This window comes from Oncorhynchus kisutch, linkage group LG26 (genome assembly GCF_002021735.2).
Source record: "Oncorhynchus kisutch isolate 150728-3 linkage group LG26, Okis_V2, whole genome shotgun sequence".
NCBI lineage: Eukaryota > Metazoa > Chordata > Actinopteri > Salmoniformes > Salmonidae > Oncorhynchus > Oncorhynchus kisutch.
Window position 1 is genome coordinate 47,347,062 of NC_034199.2, and position 14,443 is coordinate 47,361,504.

At 40.7% G+C, this 14,443-nt stretch overlaps 1 protein-coding gene across 1 annotated transcript in view; it reads left to right on the forward strand.

The window, feature by feature from the left end:
• Nucleotides 1-14,443, forward strand: part of tmem198aa (transmembrane protein 198aa) — a 70,185-nt gene that overhangs the window by 36,067 nt on the left and 19,675 nt on the right. The window contains exon 2 of the mRNA XM_031805361.1: nt 7,292-7,562. Within this exon, the coding sequence (XP_031661221.1) occupies nt 7,385-7,562 (178 nt within the window). The 5' untranslated portion in view covers nt 7,292-7,384. The remainder of the gene's footprint in view (nt 1-7,291; nt 7,563-14,443) is intronic.

The following is a 14,443-nucleotide window of genomic DNA, read 5'->3' on the forward strand; positions in this document are numbered from 1 at the left end:
GTCATGATAACAACACCCACCCGTAGCATGCTCTCCAGCAGGTATATCTCACTGGTCACCATAGCAACACCCACCTGTAGCACGCTCTCCAACAGGTATATCTCACTGGTCACCATAGCAACACCCACCCGTAGCACGCTCTCCAGCACGTATATCTCACTGGTCACCATAGCAACACCCACCTGTAGCACGCTCTCCAGCAGGTATATCTCACTGGTCACCATAGCAACACCCACCCGTAGCACGCTCTCCAGCAGGTATATCTCACTGGTCACCATAGCAACACCCACCCGTTTTACGCGCTCCAGCAGGTATATCTCACTGGTCACCATAGCAACACCCACCCGTAGCACGCTCTCCAGCAGGTATATCTCACTGGTCACCATAGCAACACCCACCCGTAGCACGCTCTCCAGCAGGTATATCTCACTGATCACCATAGCAACACCCACCTGTAGCACGCTCTCCAGCAGGTATATCTCACTGGTCACCATAGCAACACCCACCCGTAGCACGCTCTCCAGCAGGTATATCTCACTGGTCACCATAGCAACACCCACCCGTAGCACGCTCTCCAGCAGGTATATCTCACTGGTCACCATAGCAACACCCACTTGTAGCACGCTCTCCAGCAGGTATATCTCACTGGTCATGATAACAACACCCACCCGTAGCACGCTCTCCAGCAGGTATATCTCACTGGTCACCATAGCAACACCCACCTGTAGCACGCTCTCCAACAGGTATATCTCACTGGTCACCATAGCAACACCCACCCGTAGCACGCTCTCCAGCAGGTATATCTCACTGTTCATGATAACAACACCCACCTGTAGCACGCACTTCAGCTGGTATATCTCACTGGTCATGATAACAACACCCACCCGTAGCACGTTCTCCAGCAGGTATATCTCACTGGTCACCATAGCAACACCCACCTGTAGCACGCTCTCCAACATGTATATCTCACTGGTCACCATAGCAACACCCACCCGTAGCACGCTCTCCAGCAGGTATATCTCACTGGTCACCATAGCAACACCCACCTGTAGCACGCTCTCCAGCAGGTATATCTCACTGGTCACCATAGCAACACCCACCCGTTTTACGCGCTCCAGCAGGTATATCTCACTGGTCACAATAGCAACACCCACCCGTAGCACGCGCTCCAGAAGGTATATCTCACTGGTCACCATAGCAGCACCCACCCGTAGCACGCGCTCCAGCAGGTATATCTCACTGGTCACCATAGCAGCACCCACCCGTAGCATGCTCTCCAGCAGGTATATCTCACTGGTCACCATAGCAGCACCCACCCGTAGCACGCTCTCCAGCAGGTATATCTCACTGGTCACCATAGCAGCACCCACCCGTAGCACGCTCTCCAGCAGGTATATCTCACTGGTCACCATAGCAGCACCCACCCGTAGCACGCTCTCCAGCAGGTATATCTCACTGGTCACCATAGCAACACCCACCTGTAGCACGCTCTCCAACAGGTATATCTCACTGGTCACCATAGCAACACCCACCCGTAGCACGCTCTCCAGCAGGTATATCTCACTGGTCATGATAACAACACCCACCCGTAGCACGCTCTCCAGCAGGTATATCTCACTGGTCACCATAGCAACACCCACCTGTAGCACGCTCTCCAACAGGTATATCTCACTGGTCACCATAGCAACACCCACCCGTAGCACGCTCTCCAGCAGGTATATCTCACTGGTCACCATAGCAACACCCACCTGTAGCACGCTCTCCAGCAGGTATATCTCACTGGTCACCATAGCAACACCCACCCGTAGCACGCTCTCCAGCAGGTATATCTCACTGGTCACCATAGCAGCACCCACCTGTAGCACGCTCTCCAGCAGGTATATCTCACTGGTCACCATAGCAGCACCCACCTGTAGCACGCTCTCCAGCAGGTATATCTCACTGGTCACCATAGCAGCACCCACCCGTAGCACGCTCTCCAGCAGGTATATCTCACTGGTCACCATAGCAGCACCCACCTGTAGCACACTCTCCAGCAGGTATATCTCACTGGTCACCATAGCAGCACCCACCTGTAGCACGCGCTCCAGCAGGTATATCTCACTGGTCATCCCCAAAGCCAACACTTCCTTTAGCTGCCTTTCCTTCCAATTCTTTGCTGCCAATGACTGGAATGAATTGCAAAAATCTCTGAAGTTGGAGACTTTTATCTCACTCACTAACATTAAACATCAGCTATATGATCAGCTAACCGATTGCTGCAGCTGTACATAGTCTATCGGTAAATAGTCCATCCAATCTACCTACCTCATCCCTATATTGTTTTAATTTACTTTTTTGCTCTTTTGCAAGTCATCATCTTGCACATCATCATCTGCACCTCTATCACTCCAGTGTTAATTTGTTAAATTGTAATTACTTCGCTATCATGGCCTTTTTATTGCCTTACCTCCTCACGCCATTTGCACACATTGTATATATACTTTTTTAAATATATTGTGTTAATGACTGTAGGTTTGTTTATGTGTAACTCTGTGTTGTTGTTTGTGTCACACTGCTTTGCTTTATCTTGGCCAAGTCACAGTTGTAAATGAGAACTAGTTCTCAACTGGCCTAACTGGTTAAATGAAGGTTAAAAATCTTCTCCAACTTCTAGGTGCCACACACCGCCACTTGTTGATAGTTAAGAAGGCAGAGTAGTGCTTTATTATAGACAGTCTTCTCCCCATCTTATCTACTGTTGTATCAATACGTTTTGGACATGACAGTTTACAATCCAGGGTAACTCCAAACACTTGCTCAATTTCCCCCCCAAAAAATGTTTAACTTTTTAGTAGTAGTGGTGGTAGTTAGTGGTGGTAATGGTAGTGGTGGTAATGGTGGGGTGGTAATGGTAGTGGTAGTGGTGGTAATGGTAGTGGTGGTGGTAATGGTAGTGGTGGTAATGGCAGTGGTGGTAATGGTAGTGGTGGTGGTGGTAATGGTAGTGGTGGTAATGGTAATGGTAGTGGTGGTAATGGTAGTGGTGGTGGTAGTTAGTGGTGGTAATAGTAGTGGTGGTAGTGGTGGTAATGGTAGTGGTGGTAATGGTAGTGGTGGTGGTGGTAATGGTAGTGGTGGTAATGGTGGCGGTGGTGGTAATGGCAGTGGTGGTAATGGTAGTGGTGGTGGTAGTAGTGGTGGTAATGGTAGTGGTGGTAATGGTAGTGGTGGTAATGGTAATGGTAGTGGTGGTAATGGTAGTGGTGGTGGTGGTAATGGTAGTGGTGGTAATGGTGGTGGTGGTAATGGTAGTGGTGGTAATGGTAGTGGTGGTAATGGTAGTGGTGGTGGTGGTAATGGTAGTGGTGGTAATGGTGGTGGTGGTAATGGTAATGGTAGTGGTGGTAATGGTGGTGGTGGTAATGGTAGTGGTGGTGGTGGTAATGGTAGTGGTGGTGCTAGTAGTGGTGGTAATGGTAGTGGTGGTAATGGTAGTGGTGGTAATGGTAGTGGTGGTAATGGTAATTGTAGTGGTGGTAATGGTAGTGGTGGTAATGATAGTGGTGGTAATGGTAGTGGTGGTAATGGTAGTAGTGGTGGTGGTAGTGGTGGTGGTAGTGGTAGTGGTGGTAGTGGTAGTGGTGGTAGTGTTAGTGGTGGTGGTGGTGGTAGTAGTGGCAGTAGTAGTGGTGGTAGTGGTAGTGGTAGTAGTAGTGGTGGTAGTAGTAGTAGTGGTGGTAGTAGTGGTGGTGGTAGTGGTGGTGGTGGTAGTAGTAGTGGTGGTGGTAGTGGTAGTGGTGGTAGTGGTGGTGGTAGTGGTGGTGGTAGTAGTGGTAGTAGTAGTGGTGGTAGTAATAGTAGTGGTAGTAATAGTGGTGGTGGTAGTAGTTGGGGTTGGTGGTAGTAGTAGTAGTAGTGGTGGTAGTGGTAGTGGTGGTAGTAGTAGTAGTGGTGGTAGTAGTAGTGGTCGTAGTAGTGGTAGTAGTGGTAGTAGTAGTGGTCGCAGTAGTGGTAGTGGTAGTGGTGGTGATAGTGGTAGTAGTGGTAGTAGTAGTGGTCGTAGTAAGGGTCGTAGTAGTAGTAGTAGTAGGAGTAGTATATCTGAGTAGTGGTAGTAGTAGTAGTAGTAGTGGTGGTAGTAAGGGTTGTAGTGGTAGTGGTAGTAGTAGTAGTGGTGGTGGCAGTGGTAGTAGTAGTTGTAGTGGTAGTAGTGGTAGTAGTAGTATTGGTAGTAGTAGTAGTAGTAGTAGTAGTAGTAGTAGTAGTAGTAGTAGTAGTAGTAGTAGTGGTAGTAGTAGTAGTAGTGGTGGTGGCAGTGGTGGTAGTAGTGGTAGTGGTAGTAGTAGAAGTGGTAGTAGTGGTAGTAGTAGTATTGGTAGTAGTAGTAGTAGTAGTAGTGGTCGTAGTAGTGGTGGTGGTAGTAAGGGTAGTAGTGGTAGTGGTAGTGGTAGTAGTAGTAGCAGTGGTGGTGTTAGTGGTGGTAGTGGTAGAATTAGTGGTAGTGGTAGTAGTAGTAGTGGTAGTGGTGGTGGTGGTGGTGGTGGTGGTGGTAGTAGTAGTATTGGTAGTGGTGGTGATGGTAGTAGTAGTATTGGTAGTAGTGGCTGTGGTAGTGGTAGTGGTAGTAGTAGTAGTGGTAGTGGTAGTAGTGGTAGTAGTAGTAGTAGTAGTGGTAGTGGTAGTGGTGGTGGTGGTGGTGGTGGTGGTGGTAGTAGTAGTATTGGTAGTGGTGGTGATGGTAGTAGTAGTATTGGTAGTAGTGGCTGTGGTAGTGGTAGTGGTAGTAGTAGTAGTGGTAGTAGTAGTAGTAGTGGTAGTAGTAGTGGTGGTAGTGGTAGTAGTAGTAGTGGTAGTGGTAGTAGTAGTAGTGGTAGTAGTAGTAGTAGTAGTAGTAGTAGTAGTAGTAGTAGTAGTAGTAGTAGTAGTAGTAGTAGTAGTAGTAGTGGTGGTGGTGGTAGTAGTAGTAGTGGTAGTGGTAGTGGTAGTAGTGGTAGTTATTGTTTATGAATCTATGAGGATAGTACACAGGTAATCTGTATATTCTGACTGCAGCTATACTGTATCTCTGTAGTAGAAGTAGTAGTGGTAGTGGTAGTAGTAGTAGTAGTAGTGGTAGTGGTAGTAGTGGTAGTAGTAGTAGTAGTAGTGGTAGTGGTAGTAGTAGTAGTAGTAGTAGTAGTGGTAGTGGTAGTAGTAGTAGTAGTTATTGTTTATGAATCTATGAGGATAGTACACAGGTAATCTGTCTATTCTGACTGCAGCAATACTGTATCTCTGTAGTAGAAGTGGTAGTAGTGGTAGTGGTAGTGGTAGTAGTAGTAGAATTGGTAGTAGTAGTAGTAGTGGTAGTAGAGGTGGTAGTAGTAATAGAATTGGTAATAGTAGTAGTAGTAGTGGTAGTGGTAGTAATAGTGGTGGTGGTGGTGGTGGTAGTAGTTGGGGTTGGTAGTAGTAGTAGTGGTAGTATTAGTACAAGTGGTAGTGGTAGTGGTAGTAGAGAGGGAGGAAGAGAGGAAGGAAGGGAGGAAGGAAGAGAGGAAGGAAGAGAGGAAGGAAGAGAGGAAGGAAGAGAGGAAGGAAGGAAGGAAGAGGGGAAGGAAGAGGGGAAGAGAGGGAGGAGGAGAGGAAGAGAGGAATGAAGAGAGGGAGGAGGAGAGGAAGAGAGTAAGGAAGAGAGAGAGGAGGAGACGAAGGAAGAGAAGAAGGAAGAGAGGAAGGAAGGAAGAGTGGGAGGAAGAGGGGAAGAGGGAGAGGAAGAGAGGAATGAAGAGAGGGAGGAGGAGAGGAAGAGAGTAAGGAAGAGAGGGAGGAAGAGAGGAAGAGAGGAAGGAAGAGAGGGAGGATGAGAGGAATAGCGGAAGGAAGGGAGGAGTAGAGGAAGGAGGAGAGGAAGAGAGGAAGGGAGACAGGGAGGATGAGAGGATGAGAGGAAGGAAGAGACGAAGAGAGGAAGGAAGAGATGAAGGAAGAAAGAAAGGAGGAGAGGAAGGGAGAGGGGAAGAGGGAGGAAGGAAGAGCGGGAGGAAGAGAGGAGGATGAGAGGAAGGGAGGAAGAATAAGAGAGGGAGGAAGAGAGGGAGGATGAGAGGAAGAGGAAGGGAAAGAGGGAGGAGGAGAGGAAGAGAAGAAGGAAGAGAGGAAGGAAGAGAGGGAGGATTAGAGGACGCGAGGAAGGAAGAGAGGAAGGAAGAGAGAAATAGCGTAAGGAAGGGAGGTTGGACTAGAGGGAGGATGAGAGGATGAGAGGAAGGAAGAGAGAAAGGAGGAGAGGAAGAGGGGAAGGGAGAGAGAGGAAGGATGAGAGGAGGAGAGGGAGGAAGAGAAGTTAGAGATGGAGGGGAGGAGGAGGAGGTGCCTGGGGGGATCATCGTCATCGTAGATTTCCTGTCTGTAGATTTCTGTGACAGGCTAAATGCTGAGTTGTGTCACACATGTTGCTACATGACAGGTGCACTGACCTGTAAGATTGAATCAGAGAGGAGAAATGAGAGCTTTGCGCTTTGTCCCTAATGGCACCCCATCCCCTATACAGTGCGCTATTTTTGACCAGGGCTCTCATCTAAGGTAGTGCACTATATAGGGACTAGGGTGCCATTAGGGCCAGGAACAGGGCTAGAAGGGACACGCTGGTAGATATCGAGATATAAATTGTGTGTAGACACGTGAATAGTTAGGAGGACAAAATGGTTTGTACATACAGCACATGCAGTGCATTCTGGGCTTGACGTTTTGTGATTTGTATGGCTTCTCAGAGAGTATGGGAGGAGTATTATGGTACGTAGTTGTTCAGTCTTTGATTTGAGACAATATTAATCTCCTCTTTATCCAGAGATCTGGGTTCAGAGCAAAGTAGCAATTGGTGCAGTGGAACGAGAGGGATGGAAGGCCTCCCTCGTCTGTGTCTGTTTGAGGCCTCAGACCTTAATGATGCCATATTGTGAGAGAGGCTGTCTGTCTTGGCATGGTGCCTCAAGCCTCACTAATGAATTAACAACCAATCAATAATGCTGTCTCTTTCTCTTTTCTCTCTTTTCTCTCTCTCCCTCCTCTCTCTCTCTCTCTCTCCCCCTCTCCTTCTCCCTCTCCCTCTCTCTCTCTCTCTCTCTCTCTCTCTCTCTCTCTCTCTCTCTCCCCCCCCCTCTCTCTCCCCCCCTCTCTTTCCCCCCCCCCTCTCTCCCTCTCTCTATCTCTCCCTCCCTCTCTCTCTCTCACTCTCTCTCCCTCTCTCTCTCTTTCTCTTTGTCTCCCCCCCCCCCCCCCCTCTCTCTCTCTCTCTCTCCCTCTCTCTCTCTCTCTCTCTCACTCTCAGGTGGATCATTTTGGATGGGTAACATCGTGCCCTGATCCTCCCTGTCCCGGCCCACTTATTCAACCCCTGACCCACCCCCCCACCCTAGTCACCATGACATCTGCATCCTGGCCCCAGCTGCTGGCTTTCAAACTGTCCCCTCCACCACATGACCCGGGGAGCCCAGAGAGGATCCTCAGCTGTGACGAGGAGATAGAGCGACGTTATGAGATCGTTCCCTCTGTGGCCTGCTCCATGTGCTGCCTCTTCGGCATCATATACTGCTTCTTTGGTAAGATTTACAAGAGCGCTAGTCCACTGGGCAAAAACTGGTTGAATTAACATTGTTTCCATGTCATTTCTAAGAAGAAGAAAAAAATACGATATGTGATGATGTTGAATCAACGTGGAGAACTGGATTTTGGGATTTCCTTTCATCTAACTTTTGACCTAAATCCAATGACGCGGTGGGATTTTTTGTTGATTTCACGTTGAAGTCAGGTCAGTTAGCAACTCAAACAAAACTAGACGTTGCACTGACGTCTGTGTGGAAACATAAACACAACCTTCTTTGGTAAGACCGTAGAGATAATGTCATGTAGAATGTAATGCGTCCATTGTCCATCAGAATGACGTTTAGTTCATCTTAACAATGTTGAGCTTATTGTCTTATTCACGCTAATAACCGCATGATATTAACGTCTCGATTCAGAGCGACCCATCTCAGTTAATTGTTAGTTAGTCTTAATAATGTTGAGCTTATTGTCTTATTCACGCTAATAACCGCATGATATTAACGTCTCGATTCAGAGCGACCCATCTCAGTTAATTACTGTTGGTTTATAACATAACAGCTGTCATCTCACCAGGCGTGTTACTTCCCGATCTGTTGTGTGATCGAGGCGAAACCAAGAGAAGGGAGAATACTGTATGTTTTACAGTTTGTTTTGTTAGTCGTCTTTGTTAGAGCAAGAAAAAGACAGTGATTATTTTATTTATCCTCCTCCACTTAATGCACAAAATAAATAACCAGACGAGCTGAAGAGGAGGAGGCTGTTTTCACAGGGCCTGTACTTTTCACCCAGATCTGATGGTGGATCCTTGTGGTAGAGGAAGACAGTGGGCTGGAGTACAGGAGAACATTCACAAATTAATATAGATACTTTCTCTATAGATCCTATTCCGTAGGGCCCGGGTCAATAGTAGTGCACTATGTAAGGGACAGGGTACCATTTGGGACAGATTAAAGGATAAAGTCTGCTTCTCTTTCTTCTTTTCTCTCCCTCTCTCTCTCTCTCTCTCTCTCTCTCTCTCTCTCTCTCTCTCTCTCTCTCTCTTTCTATCTTTCTCTCTCTTTTTCTCTCTTTCCATCTTTCTCTCTTACTCTCTCTCTCTCTCTCTTTCTTTCTTTCTTTCTGTCTCTATCTTTCTCTCTCTCTCTCACACATCATCTCTCTCTCCTTCCTCTCTAGCACCTCTCTCTTTATCCCTATGTCTCTTCTCTCTCTCTCCTTAAGCTCTCCCTTGACGGTTCATCATTAAAAAGGAATAACTGTCATAAGATATAAGCTCAAATGTTCGTCATTTAAAGGAATAGCATAACTAGGTTAACTCAGCTATAGAAAATGTCATCTTATTATGCAACCTCTCCCAACCCACCCAGCTCTGTACAGTATAGCTTTCCGCTTGTCTCTTTCTTTCTTTGACTCTCTCTCCTTTTGACTCTCCCATCTCCTCCTCCATGCTGTCTGTCTGTCCCTGACCTGTCTCTATATCTCTCAGCCAAGCCTGACTGCCTGTGTATCTCTGACCTGTCTACCTTGATGTGATTATTTAAGTCTTCTTCTTCTTCTTCTTTACATTACAATATATCAATAAAAACTTTTTTTTTCAAACGTTCTGACTCACTTTTTAAACACCTCAAATCACAGCAAATACATAACAATATACTGTATATAATATAATAATATACAGTATATAATATAATAATATACTGTATATAATAACATACTGTATATAATATAATAATATAATAATATACTGTATATAATAACATACTGTATATAATATAATAATATACTGTATATAATATAACAATATAATAATATACTGTATATAATATAATAATATACTGTATATAATATAACAATATAATAATATACTGTATATAATAACATACTGTATATAATATAATAATATACTGTATATAATAACATACTGTATATAATATAATAATATACTGTATATAATATAACAATATAATAATATACTGTATATAATAACATACTGTATATAATATAATAATATACTGTATATAATAACATACTGTATATAATATAATAATATACTGTATATAATAACATACTGTATATAATATAATAATATACTGTATATAATAACATACTGTATATAATATAATAATATACTGTATATAATAACATACTGTATATAATATAATAATATACTGTATATAATAACATACTGTATATAATATAATAATATACTGTATATAATATAACAATATAATAACATACTGTATATAATATAATAATATACTGTATATAATATAATAATATACTGTATATAATATAACAATATAATAATATACCTTATATAATATAATAATATACTGTATATACTGTATATAATATAATAATATACTGTATATAATATAACAATATAATAATATACTGTATATAATATAATAATATACTGTATATAATATAACAATATAATAATATACTGAATATAATATAATAATATACTGTATATAATATAATCATATACTGTATGTGATATAATCATATACTGTATATAATATAATCATATACTGTATGTGATATAATCATATACTGTATATAATATTATCACGCCCTGACCTATCTTTTATTCTATAGGGTCTTCTGCTGTATAGGGTATTCTATATGGTATTCTATAGGGTATTCTACAGGGTCTTCTACTGTATAGGGTATTCTATATGGTATTATATAGGGTATTCTATATGGTATTCTACAGGGACTTCTACTATATAGGGTATTCTATATGGTATTCTATAGGGTATTCTACAGGGTATTCTACTGTATAGGGTATTCTATATGGTAATCTATAGGGTATTCTATAAGGTATTCTACATGGTCTTCTACTGTATAGGGTATTCTATATAGGTTATTCTATATGGTATTCTATAGGGTCTTCTACTATATAGGGTATTCTATATAGTATTCTACAGGGTCTTCTACTGTATATAGTATTCTATAGGGTCTTCTACTGTATATAGTATTCTATAGGGTCTTCTACTGTATATGGTATTCTACAGGGTCTTCTACTCTATATGGTATTCTACAGGGTCTTCTATATGGTATTCTACAGGGTCTTCTACTCTATATGGTATTCTATAGGGTCTTCTATATGGTATTCTACAGGGTCTTCTACTCAATATGGTATTCTACGGGGTTTTCTATAATGGTATTCTACAGGGTCTTCTACTCTATGGTATTCTACAGGGTCTTCTATATGGTATTCTACAGGGTCTTCTATATGGTATTCTACAGGGTCTTCTACTCTATATGGTATTCTATAGGGTCTTCTATATGGTATTCTACAGGGTCTTCTACTCAATATGGTATTCTATAGGGTCTTCTATATGGTATTATACAGGGTCTTCTACTCAATATGGTATTCTATAGGGTCTTCTATATGGTATTCTACAGGGTCTTCTACTGTATATGGTATTCTATAGGGTCTTCTATATGGTATTCTACAGGGTCTTCTACTGCATATGGTATTCTAAATAGTATTCTATAGTGTATTTTACTGCATAGATTATTCTATAGGGTCTTCTACTGCATATGGTATTCTAAATAGTATTCTATAGTGTCTTTTACTGCATAGAGTATTCTATAGGGTCGTCTACTGCATATGATATTCAAATAGTATTCTATAGGGTCTTTTACTGCATAGAGTATTCTATAGGGTCGTCTACTGCATATGGTATTCAAATAGTATTCTATAGGGTCTTTTACTGCATAGAGTATTCTATAGGGTCTTCTACTGCATATGGTATTCTAAATAGTATTCTATAGTGTCTTTTACTGCATAGAGTATTCTATAGGGTCGTCTACTGCATATGGTATTCAAATAGTATTCTATAGGGTCGTCTACTGCATAGAGTATTCTATAGGGTCTTCTACTGCATATGGTATTCAAATAGTATTCTATAGGGTCTTTTACTGCATAGAGTATTCTATAGGGTCTTTTACTGCATAGAGTATTCTATAGGGTCTTTTACTGCATATGGTATTCAAATAGTATTCTATAGGGTCTTTTACTGCATAGAGTATTCTATAGGGTCTTTTACTGCATAGAGTATTCTATAGGGTCTTTTACTGCATAGAGTATTCTATAGGGTCTTTTACTGCATAGAGTATTCTATAGGGTCTTTTACTGCATAGAGTATTCTATAGGGTCTTTTACTGCATAGAGTATTCTATAGGGTCTTTTACTGATAGAGTATTCTATAGGGTCTTTTACTGCATAGAGTATTCTATAGGGTCTTTTACTGCATAGAGTATTCTATAGGGTCTTTTACTGCATAGAGTATTCTATAGGGTCTTTTACTGCATAGAGTATTCTATAGGGTCTTTTACTGCATAGAGTATTCTATAGGGTCTTTTACTGCATAGAGTATTCTATAGGGTCTTTTACTGCATAGAGTATTCTATAGGGTCTTTTACTGCATAGAGTATTCTATAGGGTCTTTTACTGCATAGAGTATTCTATAGGGTCTTCTACTGCATAGAGTATTCTATAGGGTCGTCTACTGCATAGAGTATTCTATAGGGTCTTCTACTGCATAGAGTATTCTATAGGGTCGTCTACTGCATATGGTATTCAAATAGTATTCTATAGGGTCTTTTACTGCATAGAGTATTCTATAGGGTCTTCTACTGCATAGAGTATTATATAGGGTCGTCTACTGCATATGGTATTCAAATAGTATTCTATAGGGTCTTTTACTGCATAGAGTATTCTATAGGGTCTTCTACTGCATAGAGTATTCTATAGGTGTCACTCCCTGACCTCAGTTATCTTTGTTTTCTGTATTATTTGGTTGGGTCAGGGTGTGACGAGGGGTGGTTTGTTTAGGTTTTGTATTGTCTAGGGGTTTTGGTAGTCTAGGGGTTTATATGTTTATGGTTGCCTAGATTGGTTCTCAATCAGAGGCAGCTGTTTATCATTGTCTCTGATTGGGAACCATATTCAGGTAGCCATATTCCTTGGGTATTTTGTGGGTTGTTATTCTATGTTTAGTTGCCTGTCTGCACTAGCCATATGAGCTTCACGGTTTATTTAGTTGTTTTTGTATAGTTTGTTCAGTGTTCTTACTTTAATTAAAGAAGTATGTACGCATACCACGCTGCGCCTTGGTCTCCTCCTTAGGACAACCGTGACAAATATAATCATATACTGTATATAATATAATCATATACTGTACATATAATATAATCACATACTGTATATAATATAATCATATACTGTATATAATATAATCATAAACTGTACATAATATAATCATATCCTGTATATAATATAATCATATCCTGTATATAATATAATCATATACTGTATATAATATAATCATATACTGTATATAATATAATCATATCCTGTATATAATATAATCATATCCTGTATATAATATAATCATATACTGTATATAATATAATCATATACTGTATATAATATAATCATATCCTGTATATAATATAATCATATACTGTATATAATATAATCATATCCTGTATAAATATAATCATATACTGTATATAATATAATCATATACTGTACATAATAGAATCATATCCTGTATATAATATAATCATATACTGTATATAATATAATCATATACTGTATATAATAGAATCATATACTGTATATAATATAATAACATACTGTATATAATATAATAACATACTGTATATAATATAACAATATAATAATATACTGTATATAATATAATAATATACTGTATATAATATAATAATATAATAATATACTGTATATAATATAATAATATAATAATATACTGTATATAATATAATATAATAATATACTGTATATAATATAACAATATAATAATATACTGTATATAATATAATATAATAATATACTGTATATAATATAATATAATAATATACTGTATATAATATAATATAATAATATACTGTATATAATATAATATAATAATATACTCTATATAATATAACAATATAATATATACTGTATATAATAACATACTGTATATAATATAATAACATACTGTATATAATATAATCATATACTGTATATCATATTTTCAAGTTGTATTAGTTGTATGTACACGATACACATGGTATACAAATTAAGTTAAAATAGAGTAGAATAGAAAACAGTATATACAGATGAGTAAAGCAGTATGTAAACATTATTAAAGTGACTAGTGTTCCATTTTTAAAGTGACCAGTGATTCCATGTCTATGTACATAGGGCAGCATACTCTAAGGTGCAGGGTTGAGAGTGACTAGTGTTCCATTTTTAAAGTGACCAGTGATTCCATGTCTATGTACATAGGGCAGCATACTCTAAGATGCAGGGTTGAGTAACCGGGTGGTAGTCGGCTAGTGATGGGTATTTAACAGTCTGATGGCCTTGAGATAGGAGCTGTTTTTCAGTCTGTCGGTCCCAGCTTTGATGCACCTGTTCTGACCTGGTGGTTGTTGTCCTTGATGATCTTTCTTCCTGTGACATCGGGTGGTGTAGGTGTCCTGGAGGGCAGGTAGTTTACCCCCGGTGATGCATTGGGCAGACCGCACCACCCTCTAGAGAGCCCTGCGGTTGCGGGCGGCGCAGTTGTCATACCAGGCGGTGATACAGCCCGGCAGGATGCTCTCTATTGTGCATCTGTAAAAGGGTTTTAGGGGCCAAGACAAATTTCTTCAGCGTCCTGATGTTGAAGAGACGCTGTTGCGCCTTCTTCACCACACTGTCTGTGTGGGTGGACCAATGTATTCAGAGGAACTTGAAGCGTTACACCTTCTCCACTGCGGCCCCCTCGATGTGGATAGGGCGGTGCACCCTCTCCTGTTTCCTGAAGTCCACGATCAGGTCCTTCATTTTGTTGACGTTGAGTTTGAG